The following is an 18,924-nucleotide window of genomic DNA, read 5'->3' as shown; positions in this document are numbered from 1 at the left end:
GCGTGCATGTTTTCTGTTGGAGTGGGACCACCATGTCTGAAGGCTGACTTCCTGTCATGGCTGCCGGGCCAGCTGACAGAAAGTCCTTGGCTCTCATCCTTGAAGCTCGACCAAAGAGCCTGCTGCTCCTCCTGCTCCTAACAGTAAGATCATCCGCCTCTCAGCATTCAGGCTGCACAAAAAAATTAGCTTTTCTTTCAAATACGATCCTTTCCTCCCTGTGATTTCTACAACATCTTTTTTGGAAGGTTTCTGAAAATCTAGAATTGTAGGCTTGTGAAATAACATGTTACCTTTTGATGTTGTTCATTTTTCCTTTGTCTTTCAGCTGCACAGTGTCAGTGGCAGTGAGGGTTTGTTTCAAACAAATACTAATTTCCTGCTGTGGTTTGCAAATGAACAGTACAGTCTCTTGCCTCACTGTGAGTTTGAGGGGCCTTTGACATTTCTGTTTCAACAGACAGTGTAATGGGGAGCCTAAATTAAGTAAAAGCTGAATAAAAAGATTAGAAATAAATCATTCCATGTTACGATTACAGCATCTCAAGGACAAAAATTATAAAAGCATACTGGTCATTTAGGAGTCAAGTGGCCCTTGCTGAACGGATGCTCTTGATGCAGGCACAATACAATTACACAACACCTTCCTGTGATATCAAAACTTTTCCAGCTGTCTTAAAAAAGTGAAATCTTTGCTGAGCTTTCTTCAGCACTATTGTTGACCTCCCACTTTAGAGAATACTGCTCCACCCAGGAGTGCGTAGTTGTCCGCCTGTCAGATTTCCTGACTTTTTATGACCATTGTGACCACTACTGTCTTTGTTTAGAAAAGAATAGAATGGAATAGAATAGAAAATACTGTTGTCTATCTTTTGTGCTCAAAAGGCAGACATTTTGTCTTTGCTTGCATGTGCAAAATAGTACATTAGAAACACAGTATATCAGAGACACCCATTTTTAGGAGCAACAGTAACATCAAACCTCTAAGCAGTTGACTTTACATCAGTCCACCAGGGACGAAACCAATTTTTTGTAAGCTGCCTCATTTCTGTCGGAATCGGACTTGCTAATGCAGAATCATCTGCAAACCCAAACAATTTAACAGACCAGGATTGGAAATACAGTCACTTCTCAACCACATGATCTTCGGTGGTGGGTTTGGCTGACACACTGGTTACATTTACATAATCTTTTCCATCTTTTTCTCCTTTTGAAAATCAACAATGGAAACGAGGAAATCAAATGAGCTAAAAGTGTGTGGCGATGGACGGCTCTTGTGCATTGTTGGCTAGGAAAGGCCGCAGTCTTCTTCTTCTGATCAGGAAAAGACCGAGCCGTGCACTGAGCATGCCCAGAGGTCCCAGCTGTGGCACCTCAGAGGAGAACAGAGCTCGCATTGTGCTGCTGTAACACAACACAGTGGCACAGAGCTCAGATTAAAGGCTGCGGCGTCACTCTGCGGACACAAATATAAACAGTGGGCCACAACAAAGACAAAGGGCAGCAGGGCCTCCAGTTTACTGTAGTTTGTGCTGCAGTGCAAAGATTCATAAAAACAACTTTGAGTGTGTCATTTGCTCAAAATCTCGGCATAAATCAGCGAGCAACTTTTTTTGTCACTGTCAAGGGAATTGTTAATGAAAGTAACTTCACAAGCAGACTGCTCCTCAGTTAAAATGTGAGGTCCACATACATCATTTGAGTATTTTTATATTGTGTTACTTGATACTTATTCAGCGATGCGTAGAGTAGTTAAATTTGTTCCACCTCAACCAGCTACAATATTAAATGTTGCTATTATGTAAATGCATCAGTAGTAACGATCCTATAACTGAGGTGCCCAAACGTTTCCCTTAGAGAGCCAAAACTGAAACTAAACAGAGTTTAGGGGAGATAACACGCACATAATGTAATGTATTGTATTGTTACGATGCAAAGTGGTACTAGGATTCTGCACTCTATTCTATACTGTAATATTTAGTAGCTCAGTCTGTATAGGGGCTTGGCTTGGGGACCAGAGGGTGACAGGTGAAAAAAGATGAAAAATATGTAGCTTGACTCAAAATATTTCCTTTTTTAAACCTTTAAACCCTAAAAAGCAAAACTGAGAATAACATACCATGGAATCAAATACCATAAACTGCAGCATCTGATACTGGCAGAAGAATCTGTTTATTATTAATATTACTTTTTTTTAGGGTTAGTTTCATAAAATAGTTAATATATACAATACAGTGGAGCAGTATGGCTCTTGACTGAATGTTTGTGAAGATATGTATATACAGTATTGTTCACATATAAGTACAGTTGATCCCTCAGTGCACTGAAACTGACTGTAATCTTTGTCCGGCTACTTTAAGCTTCATCCCAGATATTATTCATCACTGCTCAGTGGTGTTTGCTTAGTCCTGCACTTCCTCTTAAAGTACAGGCCCACCACACACACTTTACTCCTAAAATAATATTTTTTTCCCTGGAACATTTTTCATCATGTCCTCATCCTTACTCAGCATAATCCCTGCATCATGCCATGCTTTTACTTTGTAGGGCCACCTTGACTCCCAACATGCGCGTGCCCCACACAGGAGGCTCTTTAATATGTGATGCGTTCACTGAACCGAGTCTCAGTGAGTTACATACATACATACATACATACATACATGTAATTCACATCAGTACAGGATCTCATTAACTAACTGTGTTCAGGTCAGCTTACTATCCACTAGATGACGCTCTCGGTTTTTAAAGATATGCAGCCGCAAATTGCGTCTATGTGGTGTGCATATAATTAAACTTTAAACATCGAGTTTGAGGCCTATAACATGTGGACACTGAATCACACATAGAGCAGTTAGTTTGTGCAGGAAACTAGAATCCATTTGTGAAGCTAGAGTGTGTGTTTGTCGTTTTAACTTGTCGTTTTAATATCTTAATATTTATGGAATATTAATTCGGGTGTTTTTGACTCCTTTTTTTCTATATCTTCTCCAGAAGATATCTTCGGATTGCTATCTAATGGGTCCACCCATTAACTGTTGTTTTTTTTCATATAATGGTGACTCACACCACAAAACTCATGAACCCGGTCATTTTTTATGTGAGATCAGGTTTTTTCTTTTCTTTTTTTTCTCTCTCTCTCTCTCTCTCTCTCTCTCTCTCTCTCTCTCTTTATGTTGGCCCAGCTTCTACTAAACACGACCAGCAAGAATGTATTGCTCTCTCTTAACATCTGCGTTCTAGAGTTTAAAATAAAGTTTTCATGACGAGATAACATGTCAGTCTTATTCACCGACTGGGTCCCACCTTTAAACTTGTTGCCTGTTGCTTTTAGAACTTTGCTGAGCTGAACCGAGCCGAACCGAGCCAGGCCGTACGCTGGAGAAGTCTGGCCGAGGCTTCAGGGCGGATTCCTGCTGCGGATCTGTTCCTGGACCAGCGGCCCGGGTCTGCACGGGTGGGCGGGTTTTTGTGCGCTTGTTTCAGGAGGCGGAGCGGCCCGGAGGGTCGGACGTAGTTTTGAAACTCTCTCCCTGTCTCAGAGAAAACAGCACAGCACTAAATAAGTTAGCGAGTTGTGGCGTGGGCACTTTGCTCCACCGTTTATCTCGTTTTTTGAACCCTTTCAAACAAACTTTTTACAATCTGCGATAAGTGATCCGGAGCGAGACACGACGTTGGTGAGTAAACTAGCTAACTGGTCACTGTTGATGCTGGGAGCGTTAACAGCCGTTTAACTCAACAAGAGGCAGATAACTGAGCGTTTGTCCCAATAAATTAGGATTTAACTTGCTCTAAACTCCATTTAATGAAGTGGCGCATGGAGTTGAGAGAGATGTGGAGCTTTGTGAAGTTTCACTGTAATTAAATCTCAGGCTGCTGTTGTGTTTCATGCCACCTGTTGCGCTCAACAGCAACAGCAGCGATGTAAACTGCGTCAACTCAAGCTGTTTCTTCTTCTTCTTCTTCTTCTTCTTCTTCTTCTTCTTCTTCTTCTTCTTCTTCTTCAGTTGGCTAACTAACAGTTAAGCTAGCTTCTTTAACATTTCACTCCTCGTCGGTTATTTGTTATTTACACATCAGTGCTATGATTTTATTGTGTTTACAGTTTGCTCCTGGACGCTCATGTTGGATTTACCTGACTCCTCAGATTAGTGAACTCCCATTCACGTTACGTAACTTAATGATATTTTCCCACAGTGTAAATCCTCAGCCCTAACATTCACCCATTCACGGTTCATTTTTACCTGGTTTGTTTTCTCCTGTGACTCACTGCAGCTGTAGACACAGTGTCGGGACTCTATGTGACACAGAAAACTAATCAGTTCACATGGGGAGATAAAAATCTGCTTCGTTTAACCTTTGCAGAGTGTGAACCTCTGCACACATCAAAGCGAGGGCCTTGACGTCCAACCTGTGCTGCCTGCTGACCTCTCTGCTCTGCAGCACAGGGGTCAGTGAAGGCAGCACTGGCTCTATGAAGGACACACTGAGGGTTTCCTCCTCTTGCAGGGTAAAAATACAATTGGAGGAGAAAAGTTGCACGCTTGTTGGAGCTCTTGTGTTTTGGATACATGTGACAGTATGGATGAAAGAGTCTATTGTGTCGTCTTTAGTTTTAATCTGTCCTCGACAGCACTCTTCCTGCTGGACAGGATAGTTTACAGAGGCCCTCTTCTTCCCTCCTGTGCAGACTAACCGGTGTAAGGCTGACTGATTCATACTAATTGGAGTACAAGGATCAACTTATCATTCTCCGTACTCACTGACTTGTCAAAACTAAGCTGAGGTGAAATATTCTCATGTGGTGCTAGTAGTAACTTGTATAAAATGGCCATCATAAATTATTATTATTATTATTATTATTATTATTATTATTAGGCTATATTGTAATATACAATAGACACCTCAATATATTTGTGAATCTCTTCTAAAGCACTTTAAATGCTAGGGCTGTGCAACAAAATCATATATCACAATGTTTTACACGCAATACTTAAGTATCGACATTGCGACAGTATGGTAAGCGGAAAGTACACAACATCACATCAGTTTATGGTAATGCACCCTAGAAAAACCAGTGTTAAAAATGTAATTCATACACTTATAGTGATAAAATATTAGAAAAGGGCAAGCACTATTTCATGCAGCACATGCCAAATATCTAACAAGGTGAGTGGTTTACCACCTTGGTTAACCAATTTCCTTGGGGAAACCCTGACTTCTTCTATCAGGTTACATGCAATTTTATGTTGTGTTATACCTTAGTATAGTATATTTTTAGGGAAAATTGCTTGTCTTATCTATATCAAACTGTTACAGATAAAATAATCAGACAGAAAAGTCAATTTTTTGCATATCAGGCAAACTGAATCCCTGATATATCAGTATATTTTATCATATTTATGGGGAAAAAAAACATGGATGTTAGACGTTGGACGTCAACCCAAAGTGTCACTATCTGACAACCTGGGGATGAGTTTCAACAATTGATTCTATTTTTTTAGAAATGAATTGCTTCAGACATCGGATCAGATTGGTCCCAGCTCCTCTCCCAACCCTACATGGTGCTACATTTTTCTAAATAGGCTTGTCCATGAATGAGCTTTACTTATTTGATGCTAATGTGCTGTATCCTGCTCCTGCCTTTGTTGTCATTCTTATCAGTGTCCTTCCTCCAGGTCCATCTCGGTCCGTCTTTGTATTGTAACATAAGGTAGAATGGGACACTATCAGCAGGGCAAACAGGAACCTGTTAAAAGCCCTTTGTCCAGTGAAACACATGGTGGCTGCTGATGGGTTTGTCTTTGCTGGCTTCCCAGGCATAAATGTGTCTGAGGAACATTTAGCAGCTTCCTTTAATATTTGTAAACAGTTTGATATTTATTGCCAGCTGTGTTCTCACAACCGCGCTGCAAATCTGTCAACTTTGACAACCCTGCTATTATTATAAATGTGACAAAACTTAGCCCAATAAGGTTTCGTTGCGCTTCCCATGAGCGTGGGCTGCAAATTACAATGTCATTTACACGGATCAAGTACACACACACACAAATATACGCACCATACGTTCAGTCCAGACCTCACACCCTTCATATTTGTGCAGAGAAGATTGAGCTCTCATATTTTTCTCAGGTCTGACTCATGTTGGAGTGTAAGCTTTCAATCTCTTTCTCTCAACCTGTTTAACCTATGTTCTTGTCATGCTCAGTAAACAGTCATTTTGTTGCACCATCCCTGTTAGTCACACACCTGTAAGGTCTCTCGAAATGGTACTTGGTAATTTTTGCTGTTAAAAGAATGTTGCCAATGTTGACTCACACTTTCAGAGATATTATGTGTCTGAGATGTTACCACACAGGGTGCATAGCATATTGTCTCATTCTTCATTCGGCAGGAGCACATATATTGAGCAGTTTGACAAAAAAAAAATCTCTTTGGAGAGAAAACAAAGCCCTGTAACAAGAAAATAAAATAAAAGCAAACATCATGATTCAATGCAGCAAAGCTTCAATGCTTCATTAGAGGCTGAGTATAAATCTGGGAGACAATTGTTTGATTCTGGAATATGTCTCATCTTTGGCTAATACCACCTGTTTAAACCTTTGGTTGCAGAGGTGGGCCACCTGATCCAGGCAGAGGGATTTATTTTCCTTCTGCATTCCTGATGGAGTCTTACCGAGTGACTGGCATTCCTAACAGCGGACCACAGCAGGGCCACACTCAGCCGACCCGCCCATCCAGGCCCCACAGTAATGGAGCTGGTACATATGGTCTCAGCATCCGTGTCCAGGGGATAGATGGACACCCCTACGTGGTTCTCAACAACCAGGAAAGGGGTCCGCAATCCTATATTGACCCTAACAGTAATGGGTACATCGACACAGAGGGTTCTTTTATTGAGAACTACAATGAGTATGATTTCAAGGGAGGGAAGGAGGCTGGATCCAACAGCCCCTTCATGGAGTACAGGTCTCAGAAGATGATGCAATACACGGGCTCTCAAAATGGCGTCGCAGATTCACAAGGGAAGAAATCATCCTCCCTTCTGAACTTTCAGAAGCACCCGGAGATACTGCAGCCATATGATCCTGACACCAACTCACTGAACTTTGATGGTTCCCGCAGCCTGCCATCAAGGTCTCTGCCTCCAGCTGGGACTGGGAACCAGCAGCGAGGTCTCTACTCTAAATCTGCTGTGCTTGAAACACCCCACTCCAAGCCATCAAGCTGGGACCAGAGTAGGGGTCCTGCCCAGCAAGAGAAAAGGCAACTTCCATCCCAGGGCCTGAGTGAAACTGCTCTGTCCAAGCAGAAGTCTTTGCATCCATCCCAGCTCGCTCAGCCTCAGACAAGGACACAGTCAAAAGTGGCAGAACCGCAGTCCAAAGCTTGTTTCACCAACCTGAATCAACCTCAGTCTAAGCCAGTCTCCAAAACCCAGCACCAACCAGTGCCTCCAGCCCAGCCTCAGCCCTCAACTGTGTCCAGTCCCGCCAGTGAGCACACCAAGACGGCATGCATATCCCCCACTGCCATGAGCAGCACAAACTCCAGCCTGGAGCGCTCCCGCCGTGAGCCTGATGTCCTTCCTCTACGCAGAACTGACTCCAGTGGGCCAGTCCTTCAGTCCTCTTCCCGCTCACGCCATTCTTCCTCATCTTCCACCTCTAAGACTCTGGTAGATGAACAAATGGATGCCCTTTATGCAGACACCATCAACCGCCACGAGAACCGTCGCTACATCCCTTTCCTCCCCGGTTCAGGCAGAGACATTGATACAGGCTCCATTCCTGGTGTCGATGAGCTCATTGAAAAGTTTGATGGCCAAGTTGGCAGCCAGCAGCGCAGGGGCAGGACAGGGCGCAGGAACAGAATAAACCCAGAGGACAGGAAGCGGTCACGCAGCGTGGATAGTGCCCTCGGCTCTCGAGATGGTTACGCGGGGTTTACCCGCCAGCAAGGCACATCAATGGAGCATGTCCTGCGGCCCTCGCAGCTACGGCTACAGAAAACAGCCGGCAGTCAGGACTCCTGGATGACAGCTGTAGATGGTAAAGCTGACTCCAGAGCTTCGTCTCGTGCCACTAGCGCACCCGGCTCCCCTCAGAGCACCATCTCTAAAGGTGTGGGCTTCATACAAGGTTACAAAAAACCACAGACTCGCTCCTCTTCACTACCATTCAAGAGTAAAGAGAGCGAGGACAGTGCCTCTTCAGCCGGAAGTGTTTCGACGACAACACTGTCAACGTCGCTATCTAAGACTTCTTCAGCTGCAGACAAAAAGTCCAGTGCAGAGACAGATGTTCAGGTAAGAAGCCAGAGACATATGCTGCAGCACCATAAGTGAATCTTGTTATGACTTTTTGTCTTATTTTAATTACTTACTCTTCATATATTTTCCTCTAATACCCTGTCATTTCCAGGCGACACCTGATCTTCTGAAAGGTCAGCAGGAGCTTTCACAACAAACAAATGAAGAGACTGCAAAACAAATTCTGTTCAGTTACCTGAAGGACGGGTGAGTTATCTCGACTTCACTGTTCTCATCAGTCTATATTTTCGCATTAATACAAGAAATGTGAGAAATTGTTGTGAAAATGTTGTGGTCTGCACACATTGTTCACTCTATCCAACATGTTGCACCATAAGGTGATGCATCATGAAGGGAGGGACTGTTCGGTGGGAGCACATAAATGGTTTTTATCAGAGTTGGACTGTTTGTGATAAAAGTGAAGGAATGTTCTCATTCTTACCCTCCCGTCCTGGCTGTGAGTGATCCAGCTGTCTGGAGTTTGTTTTCATGCGGAATCCCACTTTCTCTCTCTCTGCCCTGCCTTTGCTGTGGTGTGAAATGAGGGGAAGATGTTCTGTTTTTCCCTGTAATCAGACACTTACTGCCTGTCAGGGAAAGGCATGTCGGGTTAAAAGGTTAAACTGTGGTTTAGTTTTTAAAGGAGCCAAATATGATGAGGTTTGCAGTCTTTTAATTAAGGTAGAAAGTGGATGTCACAAATTGTTTTGGATTCAAAAACAAATGCCAGTTCAACTGCTGTGTACTTGTAATCTATTTGTGTTGTGATTTTTGCAGTGACAGTTTTCAGGTTTCTACAGTCAGGATTGTGATAACATAGAAAGAGAACAGGAAACTGCTAGGGTGTGTCGGGCCACAGGTCAGGAGTCACAGGACAAAGGAAAGGAAACACAGATGGAAGTGCTGGAGCTGAAACTGAGCTACATTCCCAAGACCCAGAAGACAAACATTCACCAACAGGGGTTATAAAGGTTTAATGAAAATCATCTGGATGAGAAGAGAGATTTGTGGGGGAGTTTTGCTCTGTGTGTCAGCCTTATAATGCATCACTGCTGTCATGTCAAAGTGTTGTAACTCCATTTTTGTGGATTCTGATGTTTTCACTTTAACTGGAGGATTAGAATATTGCTCAGTTGGCTGAGAGAATCCTCCCATCTTTGGGCTTTCATACGCCTTGCGATAAACTCTGAAATGCTCTGTGTTCAAGACAAAGCTGCTTTTCTTTACTCTGGAGAAGTTGGCGTTTTAAGAAAATTAGGGTTTTTACTGACCAGGGCAGTACAGTTATTAGTTTACGCTGTTTTGACTATGTCATATTAGGTAAAAATCGCAGTCTCCGTTTTCATAATGTTTCCATTTGAAAGCGTTCAAAGTTGTGATATTTCTTAGATGTTGTTGCTGCAATATTTATAGATCTGGTTCGTACTAATTAACAAGCTTATGAAATGAGACTTTGCAGCAATCCCATTATACTGCCCATATGTTTGATTATTCTGCTCCTGCGCCTTGTAGTTTATTAGACGGGTGTAATGAAGCTGTTTGTGCTGTGAGGTGACACATCAAAGCAGCGTGATCCTTCTTGACCCTTTCTAAGCTGGCAGTGAATTACCCTGTTCCCAGAACAGTCTGAAATTAACTCTTGGTGTCCTAAACACTGAGAAAAGTTGTTTTTTCTTACCTTTTAATAACCAGAGTGTGTTCACTTTCTGTGTATGTGTGTCTGCAGTAGCAACGACAATGATGAAACAACAAAGAGAAAAGTTAACCTTGTCTTCGAGAAGATACAGACGTTGAAGTCTCGGGCCACAGCGAGTTCACAAGGGGACACCAAAGTGAGACGTTGTTTTCTAAATCACTAACAGCTGAAATAAAAATGAAATAAAATGTCCTCTCTCTTGTCTATCTGTAAAATGCTAACTACATGTTGAAGGGGCATCATTGCATATTTTTATACATTTAATTCATAGATTCTGGGGTGTAATGGTGCAGTTCCACCTTCATGTTTTAGCTGTTTACCATTAAATTAGTGAGAGTTATGAAGCTCAAGTGGTCAAGTGGAGCCTTTTCAAATAGTGTGCATATTATTTCAGGCTCTGATGCTCTAACACCTTGTTGGCTATTTACTTTGCATAACAAACAGCATAAGCTATTGAATATTAACCCTCTAAATGTCTGTAAAAGGTAACCTACACTAAAACATCTGTCTTCATCTGTCAGTCCCTGGACTTTTCTGCTCAGGCCAAAGCTCTGCAGGAGCAGAATGCTGAACTGGAGAAAGAAAAGACTGAACTGAAGAAACAACTTGAGGTAACAGAAGTCTGACTGCTACTGTGCCTTTGACACCAGTCGGTTTATTTTGGCATGTTACTTTATTGCTAAACTTGTTGTTGTTTGAGAATATCCTTTAGTCACGGGTTTAAGGGATTACTGTTCAACTTGTTGAATTTAAAGAGAAATTCTGGGACTATTGGTTGGATGTATTTGGCTAAGCATAACACAAATATGCATTTTCATAAACAGAAAAATAGGAATGAACAGGCTGGTCTCATGAAAACCTGGAATTCATAATGTGTGAGTGGTTTTATAAAGTATGAAGGAATTCAAAACACTGTTTGCTTTAAAAGTTAAATAACTAAAACTGGGTGCAACTGACAGGAATGCAGACAACATTCACATCTCACATGCTACTTTTCCTATGCAATATTCATAATGGATCCTGCACCACGTCTCTCTTTTAATGTACAATTCACTACAAATGCCAAACGCCCAGGGTAGAAGATGAGCGTCTCTGTATTGAATCTCACCATGAGTATGTGTGTCTTTCACCATCAGAAGAATCAGGCTGACAGGAAGACAGCAGCAGGTTTGAAGGAGCTGCAGCAAGAGCTGGAGAGGATTTCAGAAGAGTGCAAACATCTTAAGGAAAGACTGGCCAAAACCGAGGCTGAGCTCCAGACCACAGTCGAGGAGTAAGTGCAGGGTGACAATGCTGGAGAATGACATGATCACTGTAGATTGATATAATAACATAGCTTTTCCTGAATGTAGTGTCGACTGCAATACAATTGTCAATGCTAGTTTTTTTTTTTCACTTGTGCTAAACCTTGTTAGAAGTGGGTGGCTTTGAGGTGACACCCAAATTCATCACTCTTTTCTGGTATTTTCATAAACACAACTGGCAGTGTTTGTGTTGGGAAGCTGTTGAGTGATCTTGCTCCTGTCACTGCACTACAAGCTCCTTGTTGGCAGGTGAAATGAACCAGCAGTGTGTCAGAGAGCACATTGTTCATGTTAACACCTTCCACAGCTCGTTTAGTCATGAATAATAATAATTAGCTTGACATTTTGTCCATCAGCTGTTGCTATACTTGACATTTCCATGCCCCGTCCTGCTGAAACCATTGTTTGATCTCTGTTGATGAAACCATTCAGACTGTTGATAGTTACTGCAGTGGTCACCATGTCAGTTCCTCTGGGGCTATTATACAGCACATTGTGTCTGGTTTGTTGGGTTTATCGTTCACCCTATATTAATGTGTGCTTGGTCACTGATTTACTATTCATTCAGACACCACAAACTGTCCACCATTCCAGTCCTTTTACATTTTATCCAACCATTAGCGTGGTTATTTGTCTGATATGAGTCTGATATCCACAGTAATGCCATGATCCAAAGCTTGCTGTATTTGAAACTCCACTTTTGTTATTGACTTATCACTTATTCATTCCTCCTTCTATATTGGGCCTTTTATTGTCAAATGTAGTGTTAGGTTTTTGTCAGTTGGATCCAGGATCTTTCAGTTATTTAAGTGAACTGAAGTGTCATCCTCAGTTTCATCATCATCATCATTCGTCAGTTTTTCCAAACAGTAAAACAAAGGGGACAGACAGGTCCCAGACTGGAATCACACCAGGGATCTATCAGTGGTCAGCTACCACTCACTCCTGTCTATGTCTGTTCTTACAGCAAGACACATGTTCTGCTTCAGTCTGCAGGACTGTGTGGTGATTTGTTTGAGGTACCTTGCATCTCTTATCACCCCCCCCCCCCCCCCCCCCCCCCCCCGGTGTTGTAATGTTGAGGTAGTTAAGACATTATTGGTTTTCCATCATTCTGGTATTCCTTTTAACCTCTCTGCTCCATGCCCCCAGACCCAGCACAGGTGCTGCCATTTTTTTGTGCAAATTAAGCAGCAGGTGTGCCGGGGTGCATGTGCAAATCTACAGCATGTAGAGTGCCTGTACTGTGTGGTGACATGTTTTGTGTGGTTTGTCAGGCTGTTCCAGGTGAAGATGGAGAGGGAGCAATACCAGACGGAGATCAGAGACCTGCAGGATCAGCTGTCAGAGATGCACGACGAGCTTGACTTGGCAAAGAAGTCAGGCGCCGATGGAGAGAAAGACATCCTTATGGCGGTAATGCAGTGTTCATTGTTCGAGAAGAAGATAAAGTCACTATCTTTTTGCTTTAAGCTCGTGGAACAAGCTGTGCTCACTAAAACCTTGATGAAAGATGAAAATATTTCTGTTCAGCGTCATGTTCCACACAGTAAAATGCATCTCCTCAAAAACTGAAATAACATGGAATGCATTTTAGTTTGCGTAAAACCTTTCTGAAAAACCATCACGGTTCCTTGTGGTGAAGGTCTAATCTGAAAGATTTCACTCTGGGGACGCTACAGAATAACGACAATGAACAAATAAGCATAGAAATTGCACATACTTTTCTCACCACAACAACACTGATTTAACCCTTAAAACATTTTAAGTTGAGCAAACTGAAGAGTCTCAGCCAAACTTTGCAGGTCTAAGTTCTGCAAATTCTGAAATCATAAAAAGTCACCAAACTGTACATTTTCTGCAGGATATGATGCAGCTGAAGCTTGAGATGCAGGAACTTCTCCTGGCCAAGGAGGAGCAGGAGGAGGTGCTGAGGAGGCGAGAGAGGGAGCTGACAGCACTGAAAGGAGCTTTGAAGGAGGAAGTGGCCGCTCACGATCAGGAGGTGGACAAGATGAGGGAACAGTACGAGAAGGAAATAAGCAGGCTGCAGACGTCTTTGGAGGAGGCCAAGCAGGTTTGTTTCCCCGCTGTCTCTCCTGCAGTTTGTGTTCCCTCCTCCTCATTTCCTTCACTCCCCCATTCCAAAACACACCCTGTCACAGAAGAGTGTGGAGATAAGCACTGCATCAGGGGAGCTGTAATTGTGTCTGTGTGTGTTTTGCATTGCAAGTTGTGCCATATGTTCGTCATCAGAGGTTGGGACGCTGCTTTGAAGTCATTTTATTTACATCTTCTTCAGTAGTTTCACATCTGTGGCATCATCTGTCATCTAAGCATCAACATATTGAGACATCGGTTTTTAAAACATGCAGGATTTAGTGGATCGAGAATAAGGTTGGCTACTAAAATCCATACCGCTGTGTGTCTGTGGAAAAGATTTGCAGAAATCGCAGGAACAGGAGGCAAAGAACCCTGTGTTGCATTTAAAAACATGTTGACTATTGTTGAATATCAACATATGATTTGCTGTAGCCAAAGATCAGAGGGTAGGAAAAGTCAGTCAAGAATTTCAAAAGGTAATTCCACCTGCATCTCACACACTTTTTTTAGTTTCATTCAGTGAATATTAGTTTCTCAGAGCATGTGATGCCTTGGTTGCACCATGGTAACCTTATTTGGATATTGACATACAAGTTAGAAGTTGACTTTTCAATATTTACAGTTCCTCCCACATTTCTGTTAACCCTTTAAACTCCAGTTAGACATGTATAGATTTTGTAACTGGATAAGCAGATAGCATTGTGCATATCTGCTGTCTTGGTCCATGATCTGGTTTTCTTGGCTTGCAGAGAAACATTGATGAAGAGATTCAGCTTCCCAGTTTTTGATGGTGTTTAATCACAGTGCATGAACAAAGTAGACACAGGGATCAGCAGGACTAGATATTCACCTATGGCGGAGAGAAGTCATTGGATGTTTTTATAAAAGACTCAAATGGAGGTTCTCAGTTTCAGTTTGCACACTAGAGCTGCACCAACAGGGAACACTGATAAAACATAAACGAAACATTGTGTAACACTCAAATGTAGCTTGTCAACATTTTTCATGGCAAGTCTTCCCAAGTGTGGAGGTGTTTTGTTATCTCAGTTTGTTCCTCTAGGGAGGAAGAACAACATTTCTTGATAAAATTTAGACATTTATCAGTATATTTGCTTGTTATGAGTTGCCTTACTGGCAAGGTCACTATTGCAACTTAGGAGCAAGGCTCAATTAAATGCTTCACAGCAGACACAGTTCTGTTTTTACTGCATTGGCAAAAATAAAGAAAAGCTGTAACTTAGAATCGTTCGTCCTGAAAATTGATGACATATTCTGCACCATTAGGAGAATGGTGCCAGTTAGTGAACCAGACATTATTTAAAGTGATTGATTAGAGGAACAGCAGTAGAGAGCGTTTGTCAACTTTTGATCTGAAAATGGAGGAAGGTGAATTAGGATGAGAGGTGCACGGCAGGAGACAGGAAACTGAAAGGACTGAAGTTGCATTGTTTTCAGTAGGCTGCTGTGTGACTCATGTGTGTCCTGTTTGTCTCAAAGACTGGAAGTCGTCCTTGTTCTTAGCTTCCTGCTGGCCTGGTGGGGTTCCATAGCAGCAGCGCTCTGCAGCAAGAGTCTATGAGCACATTTCCTTTTGTCAAACAGAGGTACTGCTCCCCCGAGAGAGTGTGTCATCAGGGGTTTACCCTTAGTGCTTTGTAAACACTTGGCAAGATGAAGTCATTGTTTGTCTCTCTTTTAAGATATAAAAGAGTTCTCACTTGTCGCAGCCTTTCGTTTGTGTCCTTGAATTAATGTGTTGTCCGCAGGTCACACTCTGTGTGGCATCTGTATATCAGAGGACTGAGTCTATTAATTATTATTCAGAAACATTAACTCAAATTCATCTGTAACGTGGCACTATCAATGCTTTACACACTTACATATGGTGTTTGTGGCAAATCGAATGAACAGAACTGATATGATGGCAAGGAAAGGTCACACATGGTAAATTTTTTTGCAGTGAAAGCTACAAAATAAGAATGTTACATCCATGTCAGTGAATAAATAGATAAAATAAATGCTGTCATTCTAGGTGTCAGGATTTTCTGCATGATAAAAATAAAGTGTCCTGAGTCCAGCATATTGACAGCATGCAGCTCTGAGCTGCACATATACGCAAAACTGGCATCAGAGGTAAAATTTCTTATGTACTTTTGTACTCATGTACTTTTGTACTATGGGTGAGGATGTCAGAGGAACAAGAAGAGCCAGAGTGAAATGTGCATCTTTTTATTTTTCTGCCCCCATCTCCTCCTGACATATTGCGGTGACCAGAGCGGCCCATGCAAAGAAGAATGATGGAAACTGGAGCACCAAATTGCTCTGCATACTAGTTAATTGCAGTGGCAAGCCATCACTAATCTAATGAGCTGCCGTTTCTGAGCAGCGTCGTGTCGCCTCTTCTTTCTCTGCGCTGAAAGAGCGGTGCGTAATTGCGGACCTCAGTCAACGATGAATGATGAGTTTGTTTCACACAATAATAGCAGCGGGGGTTGGGACTATGCTGAATAAGTGGGTCAGTATGCTGAAGAAAAAGGGGATGCGTGGCTGACCCCCTGAAAGGAGCGGGGGGCCTGTTTTGTGTCTTTAAATTCAAAGCTGCATTGTGTTTCCAGTGAGGTGAAATCTGTGGAATTTCATCAAGCTTGGAAAAGTCTTGCTCATGCTTTCTTGACAAGATTTCATGAACGTACTTATTTTGACTGATACTTTTCTGATTTCTTAATGCTCCGTAACAAAAGACGTCTGCACATTTGGAAGTGCATTTGATCGTTCGTTGTCAGCATGTGCTGGAATTCAAAAAATGTGGAAAGATGAGGTGCGGCGAGTAGAGAGAAGGGTTTGTTTCCAGGAATGTCAGGGTCAAAGTGGAGTATGTGCTCCCTGCAGACCTCCCCTTTCACTCAGCTACATCTCTGTTACAGTGCGCCCGCTTCGACCTGCGGGAGAGGCTCCAATCTTTTCATTTCTGCCTCTTCAGGGTGCTGCAGATGCATCTCCATCTCTGCAGCCCTCCAGATTCTCAGTGTCAGAGGTTTTTAGAGGTCTCAGTCGTACTCTCCCTTCCCGACTGTAAAGACAGAGCCTTGCGCTTATCACACCTTCTCCAGCTCTTGTTATGTTTCACCTACAGCCCCGAGCCACAGTGTGCAACACGGCCACATTGTTATCACACTCTCATCTGTAACCTCAATCCCAAATGCTGTATTTCTTCATTTCCCATCTCCACAGTTTCCACACATGACTCCGCAGTGATCTCCCGCTCACCTAAACGTGGTTCATTTTCAGGCCTGTGTCATTTCTCGCCGTATCTCTGCCAGCCTCTCGAGTAATCTCTGCCAGCGTGTGAACGGAAGTCTCACTGTCTGATCATCAAACTTACGTTGCCCAGAGAAGAGTCCACCCTCAGGCTTGTTTTGAAAGTAAAGACTCCCGCATTGGTCTGCGTGTTTGATGATAGCACTGTATTTCCCGGCGTAGCTTTAGGAGCTGATGGAGGAAGGAGACGCTGGGCAGCGAGAGAGGAAGGAAATGATGGAGAGACTTTCTGAATCTTGACATAGACGGCAAGGAATTAGCCGTTTATCCTTGTTGAAATATGAGGTCTTCTAGGTCTTCAAACAGCTTTATTGATAACTTTATAGATTGATGACATAAAACACTTGAGCTAAATACCTTGGAGCTCGGTTTACCCCGCTGCCTGTAAGTGCTGATGTGTCAGGGGCCTAATCTGCCAATACAACTTGCAGGAGTGAAGTTTAATGCATCTCTTGAGATGACTAGTAATATTTGAAACTTGTGGTTAAAACCTGAGAGTTACTGTAACGGTGTTTTAAAAGGCAGGAAGTGTGTTTTGTAGTTGTACACGATTGCTCTTTTTTCAGTGTTTGGAATTTTGACTTCTTTTAGACATGGAAAATGTTGGTTGAGATCTCAGTGTTTGATTTGTTATCCTTTAGACTTGAACTGTTGTGTGGGATGTGGATTTTGGGCGTTCCTTCTCTCACTCTCTGCTTTATTCAAACCATGTCTTCTTTGGCCTGGAAAACTGGAATGGGATTTTTAACTCCCCTCTTTGTCTTTCTGCTGAGACTTTACGAGCCTTTTGATTTGAGTTTTGGCACTGTGAAGTGTGGAAGTCAAAGTCTTAGTCACATTCTTAATTTTGATAAACGCTCTGTTATTAATGTACTCATGTTAACAAAGTGGTACATCTGGTAATTCCTTCACAAAATATGTTCTCCTGTGACCTTGCATGAACTATTTTTATACAAATCTTCTTTCACAAGAAGATAAACACTCTGTTAATGAGATGATATTAAAGTTTAATAACATGAGACAGGATTTGATAACAAGAGACATGAAAGTGAAAGTGTTCATGCAGTCAGTGAGTGACCATGTTGGTGACCAGGGAGTAAAAAACGAATGAATATTCACCTATTCTGTTTTCTAGGCAACCTCTGCTCACAATAAATTCAGATAGTGTGTTAACCTTTTTCTTCATTGATCTTACAAGCTAGGTGTACTTTGATGAAGGTAGATAAAAAGACTTTCAGCCATGCTAGGATTGTTGTTGTGGGGTCCATCAACTTGTACTGTTTGTGGTGTCAGTTGCCAAATCGCAAAAACTCTAATGAAGTAGTTTTGGAGAAGAAATTCAAACTCAGAATTAAAATATTTACGATGTTAATGAAGCAATAATACAAACTCATAAGAATTTGTCTTAAGAAAATGAGGCCTCAGAACACTGATACTGAAAAATACCACAGTTATATGTGGAGAAGTGTCAGTCCACCCGCCGGTCCTACTGACTCTTCCTCAAATATCTGCCAGAAAAACAGCGTCTGGCTGTCACCGGCAAAAAGCATCCAGTTTACTGATGCCGATTATGTAACTATAGAATTTAGAGTGAGAACTTACCTGTGTCATTTTCCAGGATGTTTGATGGGTCAGGATCTTAATCACAGCACATTATAACAGCATCCATAAGATTATAAACAGTCAGCAGGTTCAGGTTTAGACAGGAGGACACTGGGGAAACACCTTGAAAACACGCGTTCCGTCACGCCTCTTTAGGAGCCGCAGTGCCGACATTCTGTGTGAATTACGCAGCGGCTGCTGCAGCGTTAATGTGGCTTCTCTGTGTGAATGAGGCTAGTCAATGAAGCTCTTTCTCTTCTGATTAAAATGTATTCTTTTAAAGAAGCATTTTTTTTATTTTCTCTTGGAGCATTTGCATGGTCACAATCTTGCTATGCTCTGTAAACCTCTGTTAAATCCGAACACCTCTGTGAGCCTGCCGTTCGGCTTTGCACAGAGACTCTTTTTAAAAGCAGGACTCTGTTTCTAGATCTCTAAGGACAAGACTAGATTTGATTACCGTCCTCCTTTGACCAAAGAGATGCCAGCACTTCTCAGCTATCGCATCTTAATTTACTACTTCAATCCTTCCTTTCATACCATGACAGGCCTTCTGTTCCAGTTAACCTCAGGTGTGGGTACCCTCTTTT

The 18,924-nt window shown here is 42.3% G+C and overlaps 1 protein-coding gene across 3 annotated transcripts in view; it reads left to right on the top strand.

Annotated features, from left to right (window-relative positions):
* Positions 1 to 3,473: 3,473 nt before the first annotated feature.
* The window catches only part of cgnl1 (cingulin-like 1), a 29,885-nt gene continuing 14,434 nt past the window's right edge, over positions 3,474 to 18,924 (top strand). Inside the window, exons 1-8 of one of the 3 annotated variants that reach the window (XM_037094430.1) lie at positions 3,474 to 3,677; positions 6,613 to 8,308; positions 8,424 to 8,518; positions 10,038 to 10,143; positions 10,529 to 10,618; positions 11,144 to 11,280; positions 12,589 to 12,727; positions 13,176 to 13,388. In XM_037094430.1, the coding sequence (XP_036950325.1) occupies positions 6,665 to 8,308; positions 8,424 to 8,518; positions 10,038 to 10,143; positions 10,529 to 10,618; positions 11,144 to 11,280; positions 12,589 to 12,727; positions 13,176 to 13,388 (2,424 nt within the window). In that variant the 5' untranslated portion in view covers positions 3,474 to 3,677; positions 6,613 to 6,664. The remainder of the gene's footprint in view (positions 3,678 to 6,612; positions 8,309 to 8,423; positions 8,519 to 10,037; positions 10,144 to 10,528; positions 10,619 to 11,143; positions 11,281 to 12,588; positions 12,728 to 13,175; positions 13,389 to 18,924) is intronic. The other 2 variants (XM_037094429.1, XM_037094428.1) reach the window with 2 other exon arrangements.

The sequence above is a fragment of the Acanthopagrus latus genome, chromosome 4 (genome assembly GCF_904848185.1).
Source record: "Acanthopagrus latus isolate v.2019 chromosome 4, fAcaLat1.1, whole genome shotgun sequence".
Lineage (NCBI taxonomy): Eukaryota > Metazoa > Chordata > Actinopteri > Spariformes > Sparidae > Acanthopagrus > Acanthopagrus latus.
This window is presented reverse-complemented; position numbering and strand designations above follow the sequence as displayed.